Below are 22,726 nucleotides of genomic sequence, written 5' to 3'. Positions count from 1 at the left end.
GATTTTGAGCAACATTTGCTGTTGTTAAACCTAGATTGTAAGCATGTAACTCACAGATCCGAGGTCAAACTTCTGAGGTGATAATGAATTTGTCTCATCCCCAGTTCCACCTACCATACACCCATTTGAGTTCCCTCGGTTTTCCATCGGCCAGCGAGTCTTCATCCCCTGCGTGGTCATGTCGGGCGACCAACCCGTGTTCATCACCTGGCAGAAGGACGGGCGGCCGATCCCAGCCAGCCTGGGCGTCACCATAGACAACATAGACTTCACCAGCTCCCTGCGTATCTCCAACCTCACACTGATGCACAACGGCAACTACACCTGCATCGCACGCAACCAGGCTGCCGCCGTAGAGCACCAGAGCCAGCTCATCGTACGAGGTGAGGAGGGGGGGGGGGAGAAAAAAGGAAAGGCATGATTTCACTGAAGCAAATTATAAGATACAAGCTGAGATTTTTGTGTTTTATGTCATTTGCCACTAAAAGTTTTACAGACAAAACCGAGTGACAGATAGGATAGTGGTGAGTGTCAGTATCAGATCCTTAATTGACTAGAAGTTGTTCACCCAACTGTTATCTGTAAGGTAATATTGCTCCTTGATATCTTCAGACTGAAGATTGGTTAGTGAAAGACAATGAGAGATTTCAGTAAGTGATCAGTACACATTTATTGCAGAATTCGTGATTTGACTTGTGATATTGGGCTATTATCATAGACGCCGGAAGAGTGGACAACAAGACTTTTTGTCCCACCACTTTCATGTGTAATAAAGTGGTAAAGTCTAAGCCAGGTATAAAGTTGGTGATAATGTCTATATGGCGTCCAACATGTTGGATCATTTTCCAATCATAATCAACCATTGAGTAGCCTAATTCAAATTAAATTAAAGTATTCTGGCAATGGATGTATAAAGAGAACTGGATACAGCGTTGGAGGTGAGCTCCCGTTCATTCCTATGAGAGTTGCTCAGTGGCGTATGAAGCCAAAATGCCTCAACTGCTAAGTGATAAAGTACCCGGATCACCCGGCGATCTTTGGCATCCATTGGGCCCCTGGAGCAGGCGCATTAGCGTTTTCTTTAACTCCGTCTCCCAGCCCTCGGTCCAGCCGAGGAAGGGAAATAACTCTGGATTAAGCTATTAGTTTATTTTACAACTTTTAGGACCTACTGGGAAGGTGATTTACCTCAAACGCTGAGTTACAGACGTCTTATTCCCAATGTAAGTCTATGGGAAAATGTCTTTTTGGGCCAAATGGCACCACAGAAGTTGTAATTCCACCATTTGGCCACTAAAAAAATTTGCTTCAAATCCCGTAGCTCTTCGTGGGGGCTTGGTTCTGACCTGTTTTATATCTATGGTCCTGACATGCAGCCCGCTATAGTATCATAATGAACCAGAAATATTTTTCCACTCGTCAACGGCTGGGGTTTGCGCAGTCGGCTTGGAAAGGCCCGGGATGAAGGTGGCTCGCAGCTTTGACCGTGAGTTTTACAGCACCCCTCGCCGCTTCCAAGGGCTGTGGAGTGCTTGCTGCGCTGTGCACCCTTTCTCCCTGCGGGGAGGGTCGGGGCTCTCGGTGTGTCTGACTGTCCTCAGTGCGTCAGGATCTGCAGCGATGTCGGCAACCCACTAAATTGTTTACTAGAGCACGAAGTTCTTCATGGATCTAGCCTCTTAATTTTGCTCTTCAAATTTACCAGATTGATGCGTTTAACTTTAATATGTACAAAATGTTCTTCCGGGGGAGCATGTCTAAGCGGCATAGAGAGTCCAAGGTCCACCCTCCACAGTCTCACAAAATCCTATGGGAAACACTGTATTAAGTCATCCAAAGCTGGATGCCCCCCCCACTTCAAATCACATTCTGCCACCGCTGGCTATGAAGAATAAATGTAATCTAAGTGTAATCTCTACTTGGCTTGCAGTTCCTCCCAAATTTGTGGTGCAACCTAAGGACCAGGATGGCATCTATGGAAAGGCAGTGATACTCAACTGCTCAGCTCAAGGCTATCCTGTTCCTACCATCCAGTGGGAGTACTCTAAAGGTAAACACACAGCATGACACGCACATTAATATACATGTGCATTTATGCCACACACACACACACACACATATTACACGTAGTTACACACAACTGCTCCCTTCCAGGATCGGTGAAAGTGATGGACGTTTCGCTGATGTTCATAGACTTTGAACTGGATAACTTGCCCGTCTTTTCTTTTGATAATCATGCTGAATTGTATGTTCAGGTTTTTTTGTCCTGAGGCAGGCTTATTCTCTGTGGTAGATGATCTTTTTTTTTTTAATGCCAACACAACAAATATAATGTCCACAGCCTTGAGGTTGAATGCATAACAACACCCACCTCAAGTCCAAACAAGCACTGTGAGATGAGGAGGAAGAGCTTTTCATTTCTCTGGAAGTAGGAAATAGGTGGGAGATTATGTAACTACTAAACTTACATGATCCCATCCTGGCTGGACACAATAACAAGGATTCTTGAAAACATAGTCAAAATGTATTGAAAAAAGATCCGCAGCATGTTTTTATCTAAAAAGTATTCTGCTTCAATCAATATTTGTTGACATTTAGCTTTTCAAAAAATAACATTTTCACTGCGGTCAAAAAGCAGTTTGCTCTCCTGCTTACTGCAAAACAAATGGAGGCACACACTGACGATGTTATATTCATTAAAGACAGTTGCTTTAACATAAAAAGACAAACTCATTTAATCCAATGAATCGCTTTATTCAAATTGAGGATTTTGTTCAAGGATTTTTTATTTTTTTTAGGGTCATGAAATATGATGACAGACATTCAAAGCTTCATTCAAAACCCTCAATAGAAGCTTGATACAGTCCTAATAGATAGTATTTGAACTTCAATTGCTGTTCTTCAATAACCCCTCACAATGTATTTTTCCCCACGTTAATTTAAGACCATCTGTTTTAGGTGTGTTGTCATGTCTGATAAGGGAGTCAAATATTAACTAGCCGGTGTATGTTTTTCCTGTATTTTGGCCCAACCCTGATCAACACTCACTCTGTCCTCTCTCACAGGCGCCGGGGTCCCTCAGTTCAAACCCATCGCCCTCAACTCAGGCTTTCGGATCGAGGTGCTGGTCAACGGCTCTCTGTTCATCAAGCATGTGCTGGAAGAAGACAGTGGCTTCTACCTGTGTCGAGTCAGCAACGACGTTGGAGCTGATGTCAGCAAGTCCATGTATCTCAATGTGAAAAGTAAGTCTCATGGGAAAACACCACCTAAAAACCTAAGAATGTAAATTTAAAACTTGCATCTGAGGTGCTGCAGACGGTGATGTCGTCATTAGATTATCTCTGCATCAAGGATTAAGTATGTAGTGTATTCTTATAGTCTCATTTCCACTAATAATTATCAGTCACACCTGATTTTATCTAGTTGACTCTCCTTTTCCATGTTCTGGATGTTCATGCTCAGTACTGCTGGTAACATCAAAATAAAAAAAAGTTAACACTAAAGCACAAAGGTCAAGTGAGTTGAGCTGGAGTCGGCTTTGTCTGTGACAGTCGAGTCACCGGCAAGATGCCGCCGTGGCGCTCGCTCTGTGCTTTCCGCCTGAATGAATCCCACGAAAGCGACACACATAGCCACCGCCACCGCATCTCTTGGAGAAAGTAGCATTTATCCGCTGTGTGACCAAGGATTTAGCTCCCCTCCATTAAGCCTTGAATTCTGCATGTAGGCAGGAGCTGCCATGTGGAAAAGAGGGCTGAGGGATGGAAAAGGAAGTCGGAGGAGGAATGGGTTATCCATGTCCGTTTCTACCCCCAATGTCTGTCCTCTTCACTCTTTTCTTTAGTTTCTTTAAAACCCTTGCTTACAGTATGTATATCTGCTGTAGGTCCTTCCCTTCGTGCCTCACCAATGTTATATTTGCCATGTTCTCATTACCCCTGACATCAAAGGATTAGAGCTAACACCCATCATGCTCACACATACTGTACATACAGAAAAAAACACATTCTTTTTCTGTCTGTCTGAATATACCTGTATTCACCCTCTGTCTGAAACGCTCCATTATAGTGCCTGTCTCTTAAAGACCCCCTCCAGAAAAAAACCCAGTCTGCTCTGATTGACTTGCTAGAAAAGTATGGTGCACCTTTGCAAAGGTGGTTCTTAAGTTGTGGCCGATATATTCCAATGATCCTGCATGTGACATAGGAAGGGGAGCCAAATCTGAATGGTTTGTTGAATCACATGTTTTCTGATCTAGGCAGCCCACTAACATCTGACTGGGTTGTCTTATTTTACAATTTGTGGGTTGGTAGGCATTCCAGATACCCAAATGTATGTGTACAAGTCCTGAAAAACTGTTTATTTTTTTCAAGATATGTCCCCTTTAAGGTAACAGTATTGAGATATGTCTTGTAGAAACACAATCATTTCATACGTGAGACAGAAATCAAGTTCTTTCTTTTGCAGAGTTGCTTTTAAATTAATGCAATTCTCCGGCATTTCAGTGTTTGCTTGATACTAAGTGTTTTTGTGATAATAATGCACTTTTTTTCAATAATAATACTGCCCTCTTCAGGTTGACAGAGCACTTAATAAACCATGAGAGTCTAATACATGATTTAATTCACCATAGCTTCCCAAAGAGAGAGATGCTAAAAGCATGGATTTGACAGTCTACATACTTCTTCTGTGACGAACGACCATGTCACAAATAATGTATATCTGAGTCGGAGCTTGTGCACGTGATTGTGGATTTGCATGTGTGAGTGTGATCTCGACGCAGTCGGCTGTGGCCGGGTGCTCATTTTGATTAGTCACTGCTAGATGAGGCTTATGCCCCTGTGGCTCTTATCAAGCCAGAGCAGAGTACTACTCCCTGCTGAGTGTCTCACTGTATGCCAGCCACAGCCAAATAGGCTAGCACTCCTTCATGACCCCTCCTGTCTGACTCCAGCCTATCATGCTCCCTCACAGACAAACATACATGCACAGAGACACAGAGGCACCAGCTCTCAGTGCAGTCCCTTATGTCATTCAAGTGTGATTTACAATAAGATATATATGAAGTAAGGCTGTCAATCAATTACAATATTTAATCACGATTAATCGCATGATTGACCAATGATTAGTTCTCCATGTTCTAAAGTTAAAAGATTAAGATAAAAGACGTAATATAGCTGAGTGTAGATTGGATCCTATGTACTCCATGGTGCTTAGCCCTTTTTTTATTGTACAAAATTCTAAAAGATCATTGTCTAAAAGACTTCATATATGGTCTGCAGGCCAGTCAGAATATCTGATTTCTCGTGCTGGAGTCTGTGGGAGGGCTGCATCGTATAGACTATTACAGGCCATTGAACACTTAGAGGTAGTATTTCATTGTTGATCTGACAAAGAAAATACGAACCTCATTGACGGCTGTAATGTGATCAACCACAGGAAGTGGAGAGGCTCTTTATGGCTATAATGTCTTTGTACCCTGCTCAGAATAATAAGCATAAATTTGACTACAATGTTAAAGGGACTATTTGTAACTTTCAGAAATGCTTTTTAACAGTGACACCTGTGGCCGTGAATTCAACGAAAGTCAGCGTCGGGCTCGCGCTTGCTCGCTCTCAATATACCTGAACGAGCATCGCTCAAAACAGTGAGGCGACACACGTCAGCTAAAACCACAGTATCACTCTATATTTCAGCTGCTTGGCAGTAATGTTAGCTGACCAGACGAAGGTCTCTCCATGAACATGATTTAGATCTGATCCTAGTGTTGGCTTTTCCTGCCTAAGTGCAGGCTGAGGCAGCGGGGCTCTGCAGCGTGTCTCCCCTGCTCTCTCCGCCCGCAGCCGGAGAGAGCAGGGGAGACATCGGCACCCGGTCGGTAACGAGAAGACAACGTAAAGCTCCGTCACTTCACAAGACACGGAAAACCTCTGTTGGTCTGGAGGAGCTGCAGCAGTTATTTCTGCACAAACGTCCCCTGTGCATTCACTAGATATTCTCAGAGCTAAACTAACTCTTCTGCAGTGTGGAGTGAGCGCGCGTTCACGTCTAGAGGTGGAGCGAGCTGAGCTGTCTGAGTGAAGAAGAGCAGGCAGAGGAGGAGGGTACAGCGGCTACACGCGAACGCGCATATGCGAGCGCGCATGTGTGACGACCCGCTACATTTATGCGCGTACAAAGTTACAAATAGTCCCTTTAAGCTGCAGCCAGCCAAACTTGGTGACTAAAAAGGTTGTGGTGACATCTTTATTTGTTTATTTTCAATGTGAGGATATTTTGCTTTTCTGTTTTTTTATATTATTGTAAACTGATCATTTGGCACAGCCAACATTTTTACAGTCTGAAAAATTCTATGCCTCCGCACTGGCAATAGACATGACCTGAGGCATTATGTTCTCGGGTTGTCCGTCCATCCGTACCATTCTTCAAATCTGGCACAAACGGCAAGGATGAACTGACTAGGTTTTGGTGGTCAAAGGTCACTGTGACTTCACAAAACACATTTTTGGCCATAACTCAATAATGCAAATGCTAATTATGACAATTTCACACAAATGTCTAACAGGATAAAATGATGAAGGGATGACATTTTGGACAGACATGGCTGTAAAGAGCAACTTGACTGATTGGTGGAGGCATACAACCGCAAGGTGGTAATTCTAGTTTGTGTGTGTGTGTGTGTCAGCAGTCCCTGCCAGGCTGTTGTTGTGATAGTTGCGCTGTCCTGATTTGTGTCTCTTTGCTCTCTGTAGTAACCTGAATCTCCCTGGGCGCCAGGGGAGCCACACCTCATCCTATCTCCCCTGTGTGTGTGTGTGTGTGTGTGTGTGTGTGTGCGTGTGTGTGTGTGCGTGTGCGTGTGCGTGTGCGCGCGCAGACAACGAGCTCGGGAACCCTTAAAGCCTCTATGTGCTTAATAGGTACAGTGTTGTTGAGCCTATGCGGTCCACTATAACGTCCGCGGCTGTAATGCTCGGTGATGTTGGCCACTGTGATGTTCTGTACACTCTGTGCTGTTTTTATGTTGTTTATCCAGGCCAGCCTACACCACTTGAGCAGCGGCAGCTACTTAAGAGGCTTAGGAGCCAATTAGGGAGGCACACAAGCTGACGCACGCTGAATCACTCACGTGATGGATAGTATGATCTCCGCTGTGTATTATTGGCTGTCCGAGTGTGGCTTGATGTATCGGTAAACAAACAGAGGACAAATCAATAGATTCAACCGGAAACTCTGAGTTGTATAGTATTAGACACACGCACGGTGAAGAGATGCTCTCAAGTCATATGTGTGACACAGGTGAGCAAACAAGCTCACACAAAGACAGACAAAGCAGTGCACACGTTAATGTAAAGACATAATGTAAAGGCACAGATACAGTGCAGCCATTACAAAAGAGTAATGGGCCAGGCAGCTAATGCAGTGGTTTAGATAGATCCCACTCTGCCAGGCTATTGTGGCGGACTCCCCGGGAAATGAATTGCAGCTATTGTGATGTCCTAGCTTGGCACTTTCATTGTTATGAGTGTCTGTGCATAGGCTAATGTCTCGTCATAATACGCCATGCATCATCCGCCGCCGCTGCACTAACGGCCAGTAGAAATTGCTTGCACTCACTGCACCAGGATTAAGTTGTGCATGTCTGCGTGTGTACGTAGAGGCACTTGTGTTTATTTTTCTTCTTCTATATAGCAGTAGTAATCAGTTTTTGTTCTGTTGTGACACTGGTTGCAGGTGGAGGCTTAAAGCATCAGTAGGTAGAATGTTTTTGGCATAATTGGGCAAAAATTCCACAGTAAAAAACTAGACTTATGCACCTCCTCATGGCTCTGTTTTTAAGCTTTAAAAAAATGTAGCCTTTGACAGGAGACTTTAGCCAATCATAGGTCATTTCAGAGAGAGATTGTTCCTATTGGCTGTCCATTCAACGGAAGCTGCTGTCAATCACTCGCGAACTCCGATCAAACGGTCAAACTAGGCAATGCTAATCAATATTCTGTTACTGTAATGCCTGTTTCTTGTGTAAAATCTTTTCAGAAACATCTTGTAGTGTATTGTTTGCTCTGGCTGGTGGGCGGTGCTTGGTATTTCCTAAACTGATCTCAACATAGTGGCCGGGTCACAAACTTTCTCATTTTACAGCTAAACAGTGCACTACAAGATGTTTCTGAACACATTTTATTCGAGAAATAGGCATTACAGTAACAGAATAATAAATAATTCATATTTGATCAGCGCTGACTAGTTTTTTTTTTTTACAAGTGAGTTTTTTCAATTGCTTAGTCGCTATTAAAGGAACAATGTGTAGCATTTAGGAGGACCTACTGGTGGAAATGGAAGTTTCAGTTGATTGCAATCTGCAACCTCACCACTAGATGACGCCAAATCCTACACACTGGCCCTTTGAATAATTACAGGGTACAGTAATATTGTTACTCAGGACTAGGATACAGAGGCATATGATTTTTTTTTTCAGATTACCTGTCAGGATATAGTGACCATTTTATAAAAAATAACTTGTTTTAATCATATTTACTTCATTCCTACCTACTGCTGTTTTAAACAATTGATTTTTTTAATGCAATTTCCAAACATTTTCAAGCACCCCCTCACCAAAACAGATGCAATTCATTCAATTCATTACCAATCCACAGCGGATGCTATCAGAGTCAGTCAACAGCCACTCAATGTTTATCAGGGCCAATTAAGACCAATCAAGCCTATTAGACATCATAATGTTGGCAGACACAGTGATGAGGGCAGAGCACTTAATGAGGCTTCACTGAAGAGAAGAGGTAAATGTTCTTGTGGTCACTGAGCAGTCTCCCGAGCACAACGTCCTTCAGACAACCATAAGGAAGTCCCTTCTTCCTCTGATCTCTATTTCTTTCATCTTATTTACTCATCTGCATCCAAGCGACCCCCCCCCCTCCCCTCCCACCTCTCCTCCCTCCCTCCCTCCCTCCCACCTCCACACTGAAGCCCGCCCAGTCTGCAAGCATACATTGGTTCATGCTCCATGTCCAAGCCAATTGTGCAGCTAAGGGGAATTATTTCAGTACATTGCAGGCGGCCAGTGAACCAGTCATCTTTGTGCTATCGCCACAGAGCTCACGCACCCCACCCCCCCCGTCCACAGCCCAGCTCTTCCCTAGCCCACTTACAGTGTGCCTCCAGGGCAGGCAGCTATACACATCTCAACTCGTCTCCTCTTGTCTGGCCCTCATGGGCCCCATCGAGCTAGGGTGCCCTGTGGCTTACACTGGCCAGCCAGGCAGCCAGCGACACAGCGCGGGGCAAAATGTAGACTAGCATCCCAGCGCTCTCAACTTGGGTGTTACTTTTATGAAGCCAGCTCATCTGGAGAGAAGATAGCACACCAGAGTTTTTTTTTTTAATTAAACATTTTCAGCACTTAAAAAATGTTAATGATTTATTGGATACAACTTTGACAGTCAGATCATACTTGCCAATCTTGAGACCTCAAAAATAGGGAGGATTTCAGAACCAAAGCGGCAGGTTTGATGGTCCTCCCCCAGAAAAATTTTAATTTTTAGTCGAGTCAATTTAAGACATTCTTTAAAAGTGACTTTTAAAGAATGAAAATAACAAAACAACAAGTACACTGCAACAGCATTTTTGTTGAATAGGCCTACTTTTAATTTTACTGTTAATTCTCAGGAAAGAAAACTGAATAATTCGCCCCTCTGGTGTGAACTTGTGTGAATCTCTGGTATAAACTAGGCTAATAATCATCAGGTTTCATTCATTCATTCATTTTTTGCCTCTGCTTGAGTATTTCTTTCTCTTAGTACTCTTCATTTCCCTCTCCTCTCACTCACTGAAGGCCATTTCAGGCAACACAACAACGGCACCACTGCGCTCTGAAACCCGTTACTTCCCATGGCTTGCGCCACGCCACGACGGCGTGATGTGTGGCGGGCGCAGCTCAAACCACGCCGCGGTGTATTGCCATCCGGGTGGAAACAGTAGGGCTTGTACACGCTGTTTAGTGCTAGAAACAGGTTGAGATAAGGAAAAAGAAAAAAATGTGTGAACAATTGCCATAAATCAGGAGAAATGTGGGAGAAAGAGAAAATTCATACTTCATTAAGAGAAAAATTAAAGGAAAAGGGCATCAACTCATACCTCAGACGCCTCATCTCATTTGTAGACCGAATCGACATCAATCATTTTCTTTTTTTGCGAAATCTTTGTGTGACTTCTAAAATGGAGCTTTTCTTTTTGTTGTTAATAACAATTAATCTGGCTCAAATGATGCCTCTGAAAAAACAATGTACTCCCTTTTCATCACCTCTCACATCTCATTGAACCTCTGAAATGAGATGGTCTCATTGCTTTCTGTCTTCGATCACAGATGAATCGCCCCACACTGAAGTGCTGTAGCCCTTCTGCTATTATTATATGTTATTATTATTCTCCTGACTCCTCCATTTAGCTAATTCTGTTTTCCACATCACTACCACCACCAGTTAGAGACACTAGAAACATATTCTTTTTGTATCTTTTTTTTTTTTTTGGCCCTGCATTGCGACATTCAGGGTGTGATTGTGTAATCATCATCATACTCCTGTGAAAATCAATGGCAGGTCCATGTTCTATTCCTGGCTACTAGAAATGGCCCTTTTTCTAAGAGTAGAGACTGGAGAGAGAGAGAGAGGAAGGAGGAGAGGGAAGAGGGAGGGAGGCGAGGTGGGGAGAGGAGAGGAGAGGAGAGGAGAGACTGTCCGATGCTGGTTGGCATGGTAACCTGGCCAGGTGAAAGGGAGCCTGGGAGAAGGGAGGGTGGGAGGAAGGGGGGGGCTTTTGTCTCACGGGAGTAGCCTATCAGCAGCCAGCCTATCCCCCACAATCCCCTGCAGGCTTAAGCGTATCATCACTGCCCTCTGGGTTGCTGTGGAGGAACAGGGCTCTCCTCACCTTCACATAAAAGACACATTGTGCTGTGCAGTAAACATACACTACACACACAAGCTCTAATGCTGATGTTTTCTTTTTACTAACGTGAGCTACAGATACAGCAGCAGATTTCTAGGAATAATCTTTGGATGAAAAATAGACACGTTTGGGCCTGCAACACACTACCTCTTCCTCACAAACATTTTATTGGTTTCTAAAGAGAAGCTTTTCCTGTGTCTCGGACAGTGAGCACTATTTAGTCTATTATAATGCTTACTATTTATGCTTCATTAAAGCAAGTCAATATGTCTTAAAAACCTAGTCTCTTCCAGACGTGTGCATACAGCACGTTATTAATAAAACAGTGGAATCCAGCGGGCACATAAACAAAGATTTAAATGCTGAGATGAACGAGAGATGATTCAAAGTGACTCGCGGTGATGAGATTTATGATGAAATCAGCCTTTCATGTCAGGCTGCTCAACCCTGTGTGTTTGCTGTGTACTTTGCCCCATGTGTTGTGTTCGAGGTTGAATTAGATATCAGGGGAGTTGATGCCTAATGAGAGAGGGGACTCCCTTTTTCCTCCTTCACCTCCTCTCTTTCTTTCTCTCTCACTCCTCCCCGTAGTCCTATTCCTGTAATTCCACTGGATATTAAAGAAATACATCAACACAACAATTACAGAGCCACAAAGTGTGCCTCGGGGCTGGCTCAGCTGGGCTGCTTGCACACACAAACACACGCGCATACATGCATATACATAGACACAAGCTGATGCATGTTTAAACCCACTTGGACACAGGCGTACAAACTGCGTGCGCCTCATCTCTGAGCCCTCTTCATGTTGCACAGACACACCCATTGTTGAGTATTTGTTTGCTTTTGTGTCTCTGCCTTCTTACGCATTCATCTCGTATCAATATGTCATGTTGCAAAATAGATTTGATATTTGTAATATATTAACTGCAGTGCTGCTGTCTGGCTCACACTATCACAGTAGTGAGAGAAGCACATAAAATACAAGACACAAATCTGCAAATTGATTTTCTATATGCTGATGTCGGTAACTGATTCAGAAACAGTGATAATGATTAATGATGTAACATTAAATGTGCATGTCCTTCATTGGTTGAATAAAGGATGAACAGCTCTTTAGAAAGTCTGCTTTATCAGTACAACAATTTCAAACAACTTCTGTTTTAACAGTTTATATAACTCTAATTTATCTTATTTATGTATCAATCTGGCCCCTCAAAAATCTATTGGCATCATATCTATTTATAGTCATGGGATGAAATTGAAAATACATAGAGTATATGTTTTTTTGTGTACTTCAATGTACCAACAGTATCAAATGTGATTTATTTTCCCCACTTTTCTACAATTTCATATAGCTACCTTGAGTCTACAAACATCACATGCTTGTGCTTGTGATTTTTTTCTATTGCCCCTCTCCCAACTGAAGAGCCGTATTTGGGCGTGACTAGCAGCTAGGAAGGCCCACTACTTTGATTGGCTGTGAGATCAAAAGCAACCCCCCGACATACACACACATACACACACATAAACCCTAAGGTGATTGGTCGACTCCAGTTAGTTCATTTCTACATCACCAGCTGATCAGGCTAAGTTCCTTTGAGGTGTCATTTTTTTCCCAAATATATAATTTATATATAAAAATAATAATACAAAAAAAACTAGTGATTTTTTTTAGCAGAGGACATCAAATATCACACTACTTATTTCAAAATAATTTCCTTTCAAAAACATAATCATATTGCCAGTAAGATGTTTTGTGATTTTTGAATCAGTGCAGTATGTTTAAAATGTTTTTATAAAACGTAAAAAAAATGTGCTCTTAACACAAATGTATTGTAGCTTTAATGTATTTCCCCTCCAGATCCTGGATGCTGGAATTTATTTAAAAGGGACATATGCTCATTTCCAGGTTCATACTTTTTATTTTTGAGTTTCTACTAAATCATGTTTACATACTTTAATGTTCAAAAAACACATTCTTTTTCTGTCTGTCTGAATATCCCTGTATTCACCGCTCAATTTTAGTGCCTGTCTCTTAAAGACCCCCTCCAGAAAAAAGCCCAGTCTGCTCTGATTGGCTTGCTAGAAAAGTATGGTGCACCTTTGCAAAGGTAGTTCTCAAGCTGTGGGTGATATATTGTAATGAGCCTGCTTGTGACATAGGAAGGGGAGCCAAATCTGAATGGCTTGTTGAATCACATGTTTTCTGATCTACAAAAATCTAACTGGGTTGTCTTATTTCATAGTTTGTGGGTTAGTAGCCACTCCAGATATCCAAATATATGAGCACAAGCATTGAAAAAGTGAGTTTCTTATGATATGTCCCCTTTAATGCTTCCAGTGCAGACATCCTCTACACCGGGCGTAGCTGTCTTGATCTTCTCACTGTCGTTGCTTTTTGTCACCTAGCACAGTGTCCCGCTCTGCCAGAGGTGTCAACAACATCGCCCTGCGCCACCTCTGAGCCACTTACACTGCAAAATGAAAGTAGCTGTGCACTAAAACGATAACGTTTAAATAAAGCCGGAGCTTTTTTTTTTCCTCCCTCACTTTTCCAAATGTGTCTCACAAAAAATTCATACTTGTCATGCAAAATAAATCAGCGTTCTTTTTCCATAGCCGAGCCCCAAATGGCTTCAGAGTGAATAAGAGATGAGGCTTAAATGTTTGCAACCTCTTGCCTGACACTTCCCATCACATCACTGGAGTCACGCTTTGTGTGTTTGTTTTTGTGTGTGTGTGTGTGTGTGTGTGTGTGTATGCGAGAGCATGCGAGAGCGCATTAGTGTGCTTGCGCGAGCTTGTGTGTGTGTACATGGTACATGGGTGTGTGTGTGTGATCATCTGGGAGCAGGGGGTTGTTATACACTCTGCTGTGGGTGTAATGAGGCATGTATGTCGTTAGTGTGCGTTTAGAGTGGTGTCTTCAGAGTGTTGTTAGAGCATCACTGTACCATTTAGGACCCTCAGATACAAGATACACGCCGAGGCCGCCTTGACTTTAACTTTAAAGGGAAGCTGTATGTTCAGTTACTCAACATTAACAATGCTGGGAATACTTTGTGTTCCTAATGTAATTTTTTCCCCCCAAGAAGTTGCTATAAAACACGTTAAAATGTTCCTTTTCTTTTAATTTTACATCAGACAATTGGTAAAAAAATTTTGCATTACAGCTAGATAAATAGCTGAACTTCTATTAGCACGACAAACACTGTTAGGTGATAAAACAGTAGTATTAAAATGTTTGCTCATTAAGGAGCCTTTAAGTGTTCATATCATATGAATGGAGTTTTATTGGTGTCCATGTTCGTTTCATTGTAGAAACTCTTGTCAAAGAGCCCTTTTTCAAAAGCCTGCTTGCATTTTATGACATTGTCCCCAATGACGCTTTTATTTCATGATGTCACTTCTCACCTTCTCACCTCTCAGCCAATCACAATGCCTTTTCTCTGCAACTTCAGCAACTGCCAGCTAACTATAGCTAGCTCCTGTTGGCTACGACTACCAAAAGAGACACTGTGTATGCTCTTAACAGTTGTTTGTCTTCCTCTGAAGAACATCATTAATTAAATCATTAAGGTACAAATTAAATTAAATTGTTAAATAATAGCAGACTTTTGATAAAAGAGCATGTTGAAATAAAAATGTATAATTTAAATTCCATAATAATGAGTTGAGCTTTAACAATGTCTTATATATTTGGCTATTTATTTATATGATTATTTATTTCATAATGTCTTATTTATTTATTTAATATCGACCACTTTGGGGCTCCGCAGATACTGGCTTAATCAAAAGTCATCGGAACCAGAGAAATGGGTCTCGTCCTAGTGCTGTTCGTTTGAACAAAACATCCATCAGTTACAACTCCAGTACCAATGTGTTTCATCTAGAAAATAAATCTAACAAGATATCTTCTTCTCTTTTTCTCCACCTTATTTCCGCACCAGTCCCTGCCATGATCACATCCTACCCCAACACCACGCTGGCCACGCAGGGTGAAGAGAAGAAGATGAGCTGCACGGCCCACGGTGAGAAGCCCATCATGGTACGCTGGGAGAAGGAGGAACGCATCATCAACCCTGAGACCAGCCGCTACGTGGTTTCTGTCAAGGAGGTGGGCGATGAAGTCATCTCCACCCTGCAGGTAGGAGGCTGTTCCACTTGGAAGTGTGAAATTCAACTTGGGGCTATATAATGGATTGTTGATATTTATTTCATATATAAAGCCACAGCACACAAAGGTTTTATTATCAGGTGAAAACAACACATTTATATTGCATACAAATAACTGCATTGTTTTTGCCCCGAACTGCATGTGATTATCATAAAGTGGGTATGTCTGTAAAGGGGAGACTCGTGGGTACTCATAGAACCCATTTTCATTCACATATCTTGAGATCAGAGGTCAATGGACCCCTTTGAAAATCGGCATATCGTACATACAAAACATACAGTTTTTCCTTGCCAAAATTTAGCTTCGTAATTTAACCTCGGAGCATTCTTTAGCCTCCTTCCTGACACGCTAGAATGGCATGGTTGGTATCAATGGATTCCTTAGGTTTCATGTGATACCAGTACCTTCACTCTAGCTCTAAAACTGAGTCTGCTTGAGCCGGCGCCCTCAAGGAGCGGAAGAGGTTAATTATATTATTATTGTGTCTTGCTTTTTTCTTATTAATACTGGATACTTTCACCTCTTCGGGACTGTGAAATCCTTCTAATGACGTAGTTTTAGAGACTCTTTGTTTAACTGTTCATACACTCATGTCTACACTAAGGCCTGTGATGAGGAGTCACAGGGTGCTTCATTTTATTGGGTCAAAAGCGGCATGAATCATAACTGGAGAGAAAACCTCTCCATTAAAATAGAGATATCAAATATTGGCATGAATTTGTTGACATCAATGGCTCTACGCGACCGGTGGACATCCACCTGCATAGTATTTAAAATCATTTCATTCGTGTGCATCCATCAGATCATGCCCACAGTGAGGGAGGACTCCGGCTTCTTCTCTTGCCATGCCATCAACTCCTTTGGTGAGGACAGAGGAATCATACAGCTCACAGTGCAAGGTATGACTTCACCTACATCAGCTGCTCTAAAGAAAACAAACAAATGCTGTAACAACACTTTTCAGCTTTCACAAGTATTGCAAATAGAGTAATGGCAAATTCCCAATTACCTGCCATTTACCTGCCGTTTTTTAAGTTCAATAAAACTGAAATAACAAAGTGACGGTCACCCTTGTGTCTTGCAGAGCCCCCGGACCCACCAGAGGTTGAGATCAGAGAAGTGAAGGACAGGACCATTGCACTGCGTTGGACTATGGGTTTTGATGGCAACAGCCCGATTACAGGCTTTGATATTGAGAGCAAGAACAAATCAGGTACAAGAGGGCTGTCGATGACTTGCCCCAAACTGCATGTGATTATCATAAAGTGAGCATGTCTGTAAAGGGGAGACTTGTGGGTACCCATAGAACTCATTTTCATTCACATATCTTGAGGTCAGAGGTCAAGAGACCCCTTTGAAAATGGCCATGACAGTTTTTCTTGGCCAAAATTGAGCGCAAGTGTGCAGCAATATTTAGCCTCCTTCACAACAAGCTAATATGATAATGTTTGTACTAAAAAATGTACAGCTCTAACATTAAACAAAAAATGATTTCACATAGCACTGGATAAAATGTGCAAGCTTGTAGAGAATCATGTGTTTTGATTGATTATCCCTGCATTCACTTTGTCTCAGCGCTATGATTTAATATATTCTGTCCTAATGCACTTAGCTTTGACTTCTCCCATGACTTTAGCAACCCCAATAAACCTCGCCCTCTCCCCTCTACAGCCTCCTGGGATACCGCTCAGAAGACCAAAGATGTCTCACCTCAGCTCAACCAGGCCACCATCATCGACCTGCACCCCTCCTCCACCTACAACATCCGCATGTTCGCCAAGAACCTAATCGGCAAGAGCGAGGCCAGCAACGAGCTCACCATCACCACCGACGAAGCAGGTGAGAACGAACCGTCTGCGTTGTCTGTGCGGAGCTAAATCATGCGCAAATGATTCACATAAATAAATTAAAAAGGATAAATCTGATACGTTATTATGACACAACAGATCAGAGTAACAAAAACAAGGGGTGGAGAGTGAAAGACGAGAAGCAAAAGGAGGTAAAGGGCCAACTGAGTCAATTCATTAACAGCCTGGTGACATCAGCCCCATTGGCTCTGTTGCATTATTGAACACACGCTGACCCCGCACTAAAAGCAGAAAATTTCAATTAGCAGCCTCAGTAGTAAATGTCACACTACGGTCAATAGACTGAGGCTGGACCCCATCTGCAAATCAGCCCCCCCATCCCTTCATCTCCCCTCTCTGCCAGCCCCCCACAGAGCACTCATCGTCACCCTCAGCAGCGACCTATAAATACTACCATCACATTTTGTTAAAATAGTCTAATCCAGACTCACTTTTTGTTTAGTTTAGGGTTTTGTGCAGAACAATGTTGTTTGCGACAGCTTTCTAAAAAATATTTGAGACAGTTGTTGGACGTGTACAGTTTTATAATATGTACATGTTGGCGATCTGATCTCAGCTCCTGATGGACCACCTCAGGAGGTGCAGCTGGAAGCCCTCTCCTCTCAGAGCATCCGAGTCTCTTGGCGGGTAAGTTAATCCAACCCTGTGGGTTCAAAATGTGTGTATGTTTCCATGAGGTGAGTATGTAGCTGTGTCCAGATAGGTATTAGGGATGACAGCGTTGAAAGATTGCTGTTTGCAAGTCCCCAAATAAATTCAGCACTGTTATCTCCTCTAAGTCAACGAGTCTTTGAACTCAACATTTAACCTGCTGCTGCTCCAGTTGAGCTGCTCAGCAGCGAGTAGCAGAAGATTGAAGCTGTACTGATCAGCTCCCAGGTGTGACTTCGGTTGGCTGTTCCTGAATAAATTAAAGAACCCTGTGTGTACCTGCAGCATTCGTTGCCATTATCAGTCTTTATTCTCATGTCTGGTGGTTTAGGTGTTATTATTTCCATCATGTGTGGAGACATTTTGGCCTTTGGTCAAGGGAGACATTTCACACGTGGCACCAGAATGCATCTAAATATACAGTATGCCTCAAATGACGACCTGTAATCACATTTTACTTCCTCTCTCTCATTCTGTGTGAACATGGGAAACCGTGACTGCTGCTTAACAGACAAAAGTGCACATTTTCCCTCAGCTATGCAGCTAGAGAAGACGATTGTGTTGGCTGTGTGGGGTAGTTTTATGCTGGTGTGGAGAGCCCACAGCATGTCATCGCATTATCCAAGATGCATTTTGTTGCCAGATGCTGTCGCATGAGTGAAAAACAAAAGAGGGTACCTGAGCTGGACTTTGAAGGTCTCAGAGGAGGAGCACAAACAACATAAATATGTTACAAGAGTTATTGGCAAATTGGTGTCATTTAAATAACTCAAAATTATAATTGCAACCTTTTTGCACTCTTTGACATGGGAGTAGTTCCAGGCTGCCCAGACAGAAAGATTATAAGACCTTGAGGTGTCTCATTTTCTTGAGATAAGCTTGTGGTAAACTGGTCCTGTCTGGTTTAGTTGACAAGTTGACAAAGAAGAGGGCCTTGTTCTTGTAACAGCCTGGGGGGTATATTTAGGTGAGTGTCGGTGGCATTCCCCAGCCAACACCATAATATACAGTATTTGTGCATAATGTGTGCACACATTTTTCACTTTCTGGTACCAGAACATAATGAAATACATTCATGAAAATAATGTTTTCTCTATTCATCAACATAGAGACTGACATGCTACTTTCTTCATCAGTCTCTGACTAAAATGTTTTAATTTGTCCTGTAAAATGTGGTTCTTTTGCTCTTAAGTAAAAAAAAGAGCAGGGACGTTCAACCCCATTGTCTCTAAAAACCTGTGTCATTCCCTCTTCAGGCACCCAAGAAGCACCTCCAGAATGGAGCTATCAGGGGCTACCAGGTGGGCTACAGGGAGTACAGCTCTGGTGGAAACTACCAGTTCAGTGTGATCAGCGTGGAGACCACAGGGGACAATGCAGAGAGCCTTGTGCTGGACAACCTGAAGAAGTTCACCCAGTATGGAGTCGTGGTGCAAGCCAGCAACAGCGCTGGGACAGGGCCCTCTTCCACAGAGGTGGCTGCTACCACGCTGGAAGACGGTAAGATCGGAATAGTTATGATGATGTAAAGAATATTCTGAATAAAACCATAACAAGAAAACATGAAAGTAAAGAAGGTCTGATACAACATAATAAAAAAGCATTTGCTAAAAGTGAACACTGAGGGATACTGCAAAAAACAACAAAGTATTCTTCAAAGATATTAGATGTTAGCTGTGTCCTAACAGGGGTGATGCCAACACAACACAGCTGTGAATGAACTGTTCTCAAAGAGGCAGGCAGGATGGTTTCATTTTAGAGAGATTATTTGTGAGGCTATATCACAGCCTAGTGGAGATCAGAGGGTGTTGCCTGCCTCATGTTGTCAGTCCTCTAGTTTCTACTGAGAGTCCACTGTTTTCATCATCTGTCTCCTGGTCCTTTCCCCCCTCAGTGCCCAGTCGTCCTCCAGAGAACGTCCAGGCCACGGCCACGTCTCCGGAGGTCATCTCTCTGTCCTGGCTGACCCCTCCCAAAGACGCTCTGAACGGCAACCTGCTGGGTTTCAGGGTCATCTACTGGGCCAACCTGCCTGATGGAGGTACACATTTATATTTCTACTACGGCTGTCAATGGATTAAAATATCTAATCGATATTAATCACATGATTGTCCATAGTTAATCGTGGTTAATCGCAAATTAATCACACTTTTTTTCATCTGTTCAAAAAGTATTTGATACTCTTATCTTCAGGGAAGTGGACAAATATGCTGCTTTATGCAAATTAATGTATATATTTATTATTGGAAATCAATTAGCGACATAAAACAATGACAAATATTGTCCAGAAACCCTCACAGGTACTGCATTTAGCATAAAATATGCTCAAATCATAACATGGCAAACTCAAGCCCAACAGGCAACAACAGCTGTCAGTGTGTCAGTGTGCTGACTATGACTTGCCCCAAACTGCATGTGATTATCATAAAGTGGGCATGTCTGTAAAGGGGAGACTCGTGGGTACCCATAGAACCCATTTACATTCACATATCTTGAGGTCAGAGGTCAAGGGACCTCCTTTGCAACAAGCTAGTATCACTTTGTTGGTACCAATGGATTCCTTAGGTTTTATAGTTTCATGATGCCAGTATCTTCACTCTAACTTTAAAACTGAGCCCGCTACAACCTAAAAATCGCAAGTTACATTAACGTGATAAAGAAATTAGTGGTGTTAAAACAAATTTTCATTAACCAATTATTATTGAGTTAACTTTGACAGCCCTATTTATTACCAATAAATCTAGAAAACCACTGCTGATTCCCACACAAAGACGACTAGGGAGAGCGACCTTGATATATCTGTGGGGTCAAACTGAGACATAAATAGTTCAGTTGTGTTACATCAGATTTGTTTGTTTGCTTACGTCCAGTCTTGAGTCAGTATTTATTCATCCAGTAATCTCTGCTGAATGCAAAGGTTATGAGTTAAAAATGTGTAATGGATGTTTATATAATGAATAAAACAATAAGGATTGTAAGGATTGCTTATTAGTACGCTATAGCTTACCCAGATGTATTCTGGGTATCTGAGTAACCTCCACTACCGGCCCAAAGTCTGCATGGTCCTGTTGAAGTCAGACAGCATTCCATGCCACCGTTACATGCCGGCTTTGTGTCAGTGGGATTGGTTGTGACAGCGTTATTACCTTTGACCCCTGCACTGTCACATCATGTTGGCCTGCCTATAGAACATGGGCGCTCCAGACTTGACAGCCAGGACTAGTTTGCATGGCAACAGTCCGTCGCTCCGTGGATGAATGCTCATAGTTAAATTTCAGTGTTGTTATTTAGTGATGGTTTGGCTTATATAGTGTGTAAATATAACAAATATAATGGTCAACTGCTCACTATTCTATCTATACCACTCAATCCCACACTAGAGGTTCATCAGTATGACAGAATGTAACGTCATTGACCAGCAGAGGGAGACACAAGCCCTTTCTAACAAACAGTGGTGCAGCATGCAGGTTGTATCAGAGCACCAGTGTTTTTGGAATCAGCTCAGTTTCACAGTGGTTGATGTGTCTTTTTGGCAGGACCGTAGAGGTCCAGTCCTACAAATGCAAAGGTCTGTCACTGTGTGACTGAGTGATGAAGTTACACGATTGGTCGGCCAGGTGTTGGAGTTTCCTCATTGGCCGTTGCCCTTTAAAATTGAAAAGGCGGGCACAGTCCTTTATGCAAATGAGCCCGTCCAGCTCAACGTGTCCAGCTCACGAAACTTGGACCAAGCTGTCAAACTAGGGGATCTAGTTCTAAAATGAAACGAGATTCAGTAGTGGCATAGACTATTCCTCATGTAAAATGTTTTCACAAGTAGATTTTGGTGGATTGTTTAGATGGAATAACAGAAACTTTACGAGCAGGCCGCCATGTTGTTTCCTGTTCGAAACGGCGAGCAGAAAACCAGGGACCAATCAAGTGCGTTCCACGATAGGATACGTCACCGCTTGCACGGCCAGTTGAGTGGAGCAGCGCGTCCCCTAGTGTCCTCGCTGGACATTATAGACATGACCACTGACTATTTGTATAACAATTTAGCTACAAATCCGCAGACTGACGTCTATATACACACATACACGGTCCAGCCATACAGTCGATTTTGACCGGGTCTTGTTTAGATAGTAACAGCTCAGGGTTATATTAAGGTTACACTGAATTTTTTCACTTGAGTGGACTGCTACACAGGTATGCTACTCGCAACGATGTAACTTCCAGACGAGGGAACCAGAAGTGCTAAAATGCTAACTCATTCCTGGGTTTTAGGACTCATTCCTGCAGCGCTTTAATGTGCTACAAATTCACGGTTTTGAGTTTCCTGATTTAAAATTGTTGTTTCCATTTTCCATCTAGACAGTATAACTGGATATCAGTACAAACACACAGACACAATCATGCATAAATGCGTTTACTGTACTGTAAAATGTCTGCAGTCTTCCAAGTGCGATGGGTATTCCAGGCGTTTAATTGCTCATTAAAAGCCAAAGAAGAAGAGATGCAGCTGGCCTCATAGATCTCTAGAGAGAAGTGAAAGGAGAAAAAGAAACATTGTTAAGAAGTGATATGGACAGGGAGTGACACAGAGAGACATCAATAATTCAAAGCCTAACAGCTGAGGGTAGCAGGTTGCCAGTCAAGGCCTGCCACCGCAGCAGACCTTGGACGCAGGGTTGTTTAAACTTTGTGATTGAATACGGCATTATATCCAAGGCTGTGCTATGACACCCTTGGGCCTGACATCTACTTTTATGTATGTGATGTGCTGTATAATATGCTAGTCACATGTCATATCACTGCTGGGTTTATTAACAATAAGACACCTGCATTGGATAAGGCCTTTGACCTGAGGTGTCCTCACTAGATTTCATTTTACTCCCCCCACTCTCTCTTGTTTTCTATCCTTTAGAGCTCGGAGAGATCCGGAACGTGACAACCTCTAAACCCTCTCTGGAGCTGGACGGTCTGGAGAAGTACACCAATTACAGCATCCAGGTGTTGGCCTTCACCAGAGCTGGAGACGGCGTTCGCAGCGAACAGATTTACACCCGCACCAAGGAGGACGGTA

The 22,726-nt window shown here is 42.7% G+C and overlaps 1 protein-coding gene across 5 annotated transcripts in view; it reads left to right on the top strand.

Annotated features, from left to right (window-relative positions):
* The window catches only part of LOC119475805 (Down syndrome cell adhesion molecule homolog), a 116,916-nt gene that overhangs the window by 83,330 nt on the left and 10,860 nt on the right, over positions 1 to 22,726 (top strand). For all 5 annotated transcript variants that reach the window (XM_037748859.1, XM_037748857.1, XM_037748855.1 and 2 more), the window contains 11 exons: positions 105 to 383; positions 1,931 to 2,050; positions 3,066 to 3,245; positions 14,916 to 15,112; positions 15,945 to 16,041; positions 16,227 to 16,355; positions 16,814 to 16,981; positions 17,567 to 17,637; positions 18,918 to 19,161; positions 19,556 to 19,702; positions 22,568 to 22,723. In XM_037748859.1, coding sequence (XP_037604787.1) covers positions 105 to 383; positions 1,931 to 2,050; positions 3,066 to 3,245; positions 14,916 to 15,112; positions 15,945 to 16,041; positions 16,227 to 16,355; positions 16,814 to 16,981; positions 17,567 to 17,637; positions 18,918 to 19,161; positions 19,556 to 19,702; positions 22,568 to 22,723 — 1,788 coding nt within the window. The remainder of the gene's footprint in view (positions 1 to 104; positions 384 to 1,930; positions 2,051 to 3,065; positions 3,246 to 14,915; positions 15,113 to 15,944; positions 16,042 to 16,226; positions 16,356 to 16,813; positions 16,982 to 17,566; positions 17,638 to 18,917; positions 19,162 to 19,555; positions 19,703 to 22,567; positions 22,724 to 22,726) is intronic.

This window comes from Sebastes umbrosus, chromosome 17, assembly GCF_015220745.1.
Source record: "Sebastes umbrosus isolate fSebUmb1 chromosome 17, fSebUmb1.pri, whole genome shotgun sequence".
Classification (NCBI taxonomy): Eukaryota; Metazoa; Chordata; class Actinopteri; order Perciformes; family Sebastidae; genus Sebastes; species Sebastes umbrosus.
The sequence above is the reverse complement of the archived record's forward strand: the minus strand, read 5'-3'. Positions and strand labels throughout refer to the sequence as shown.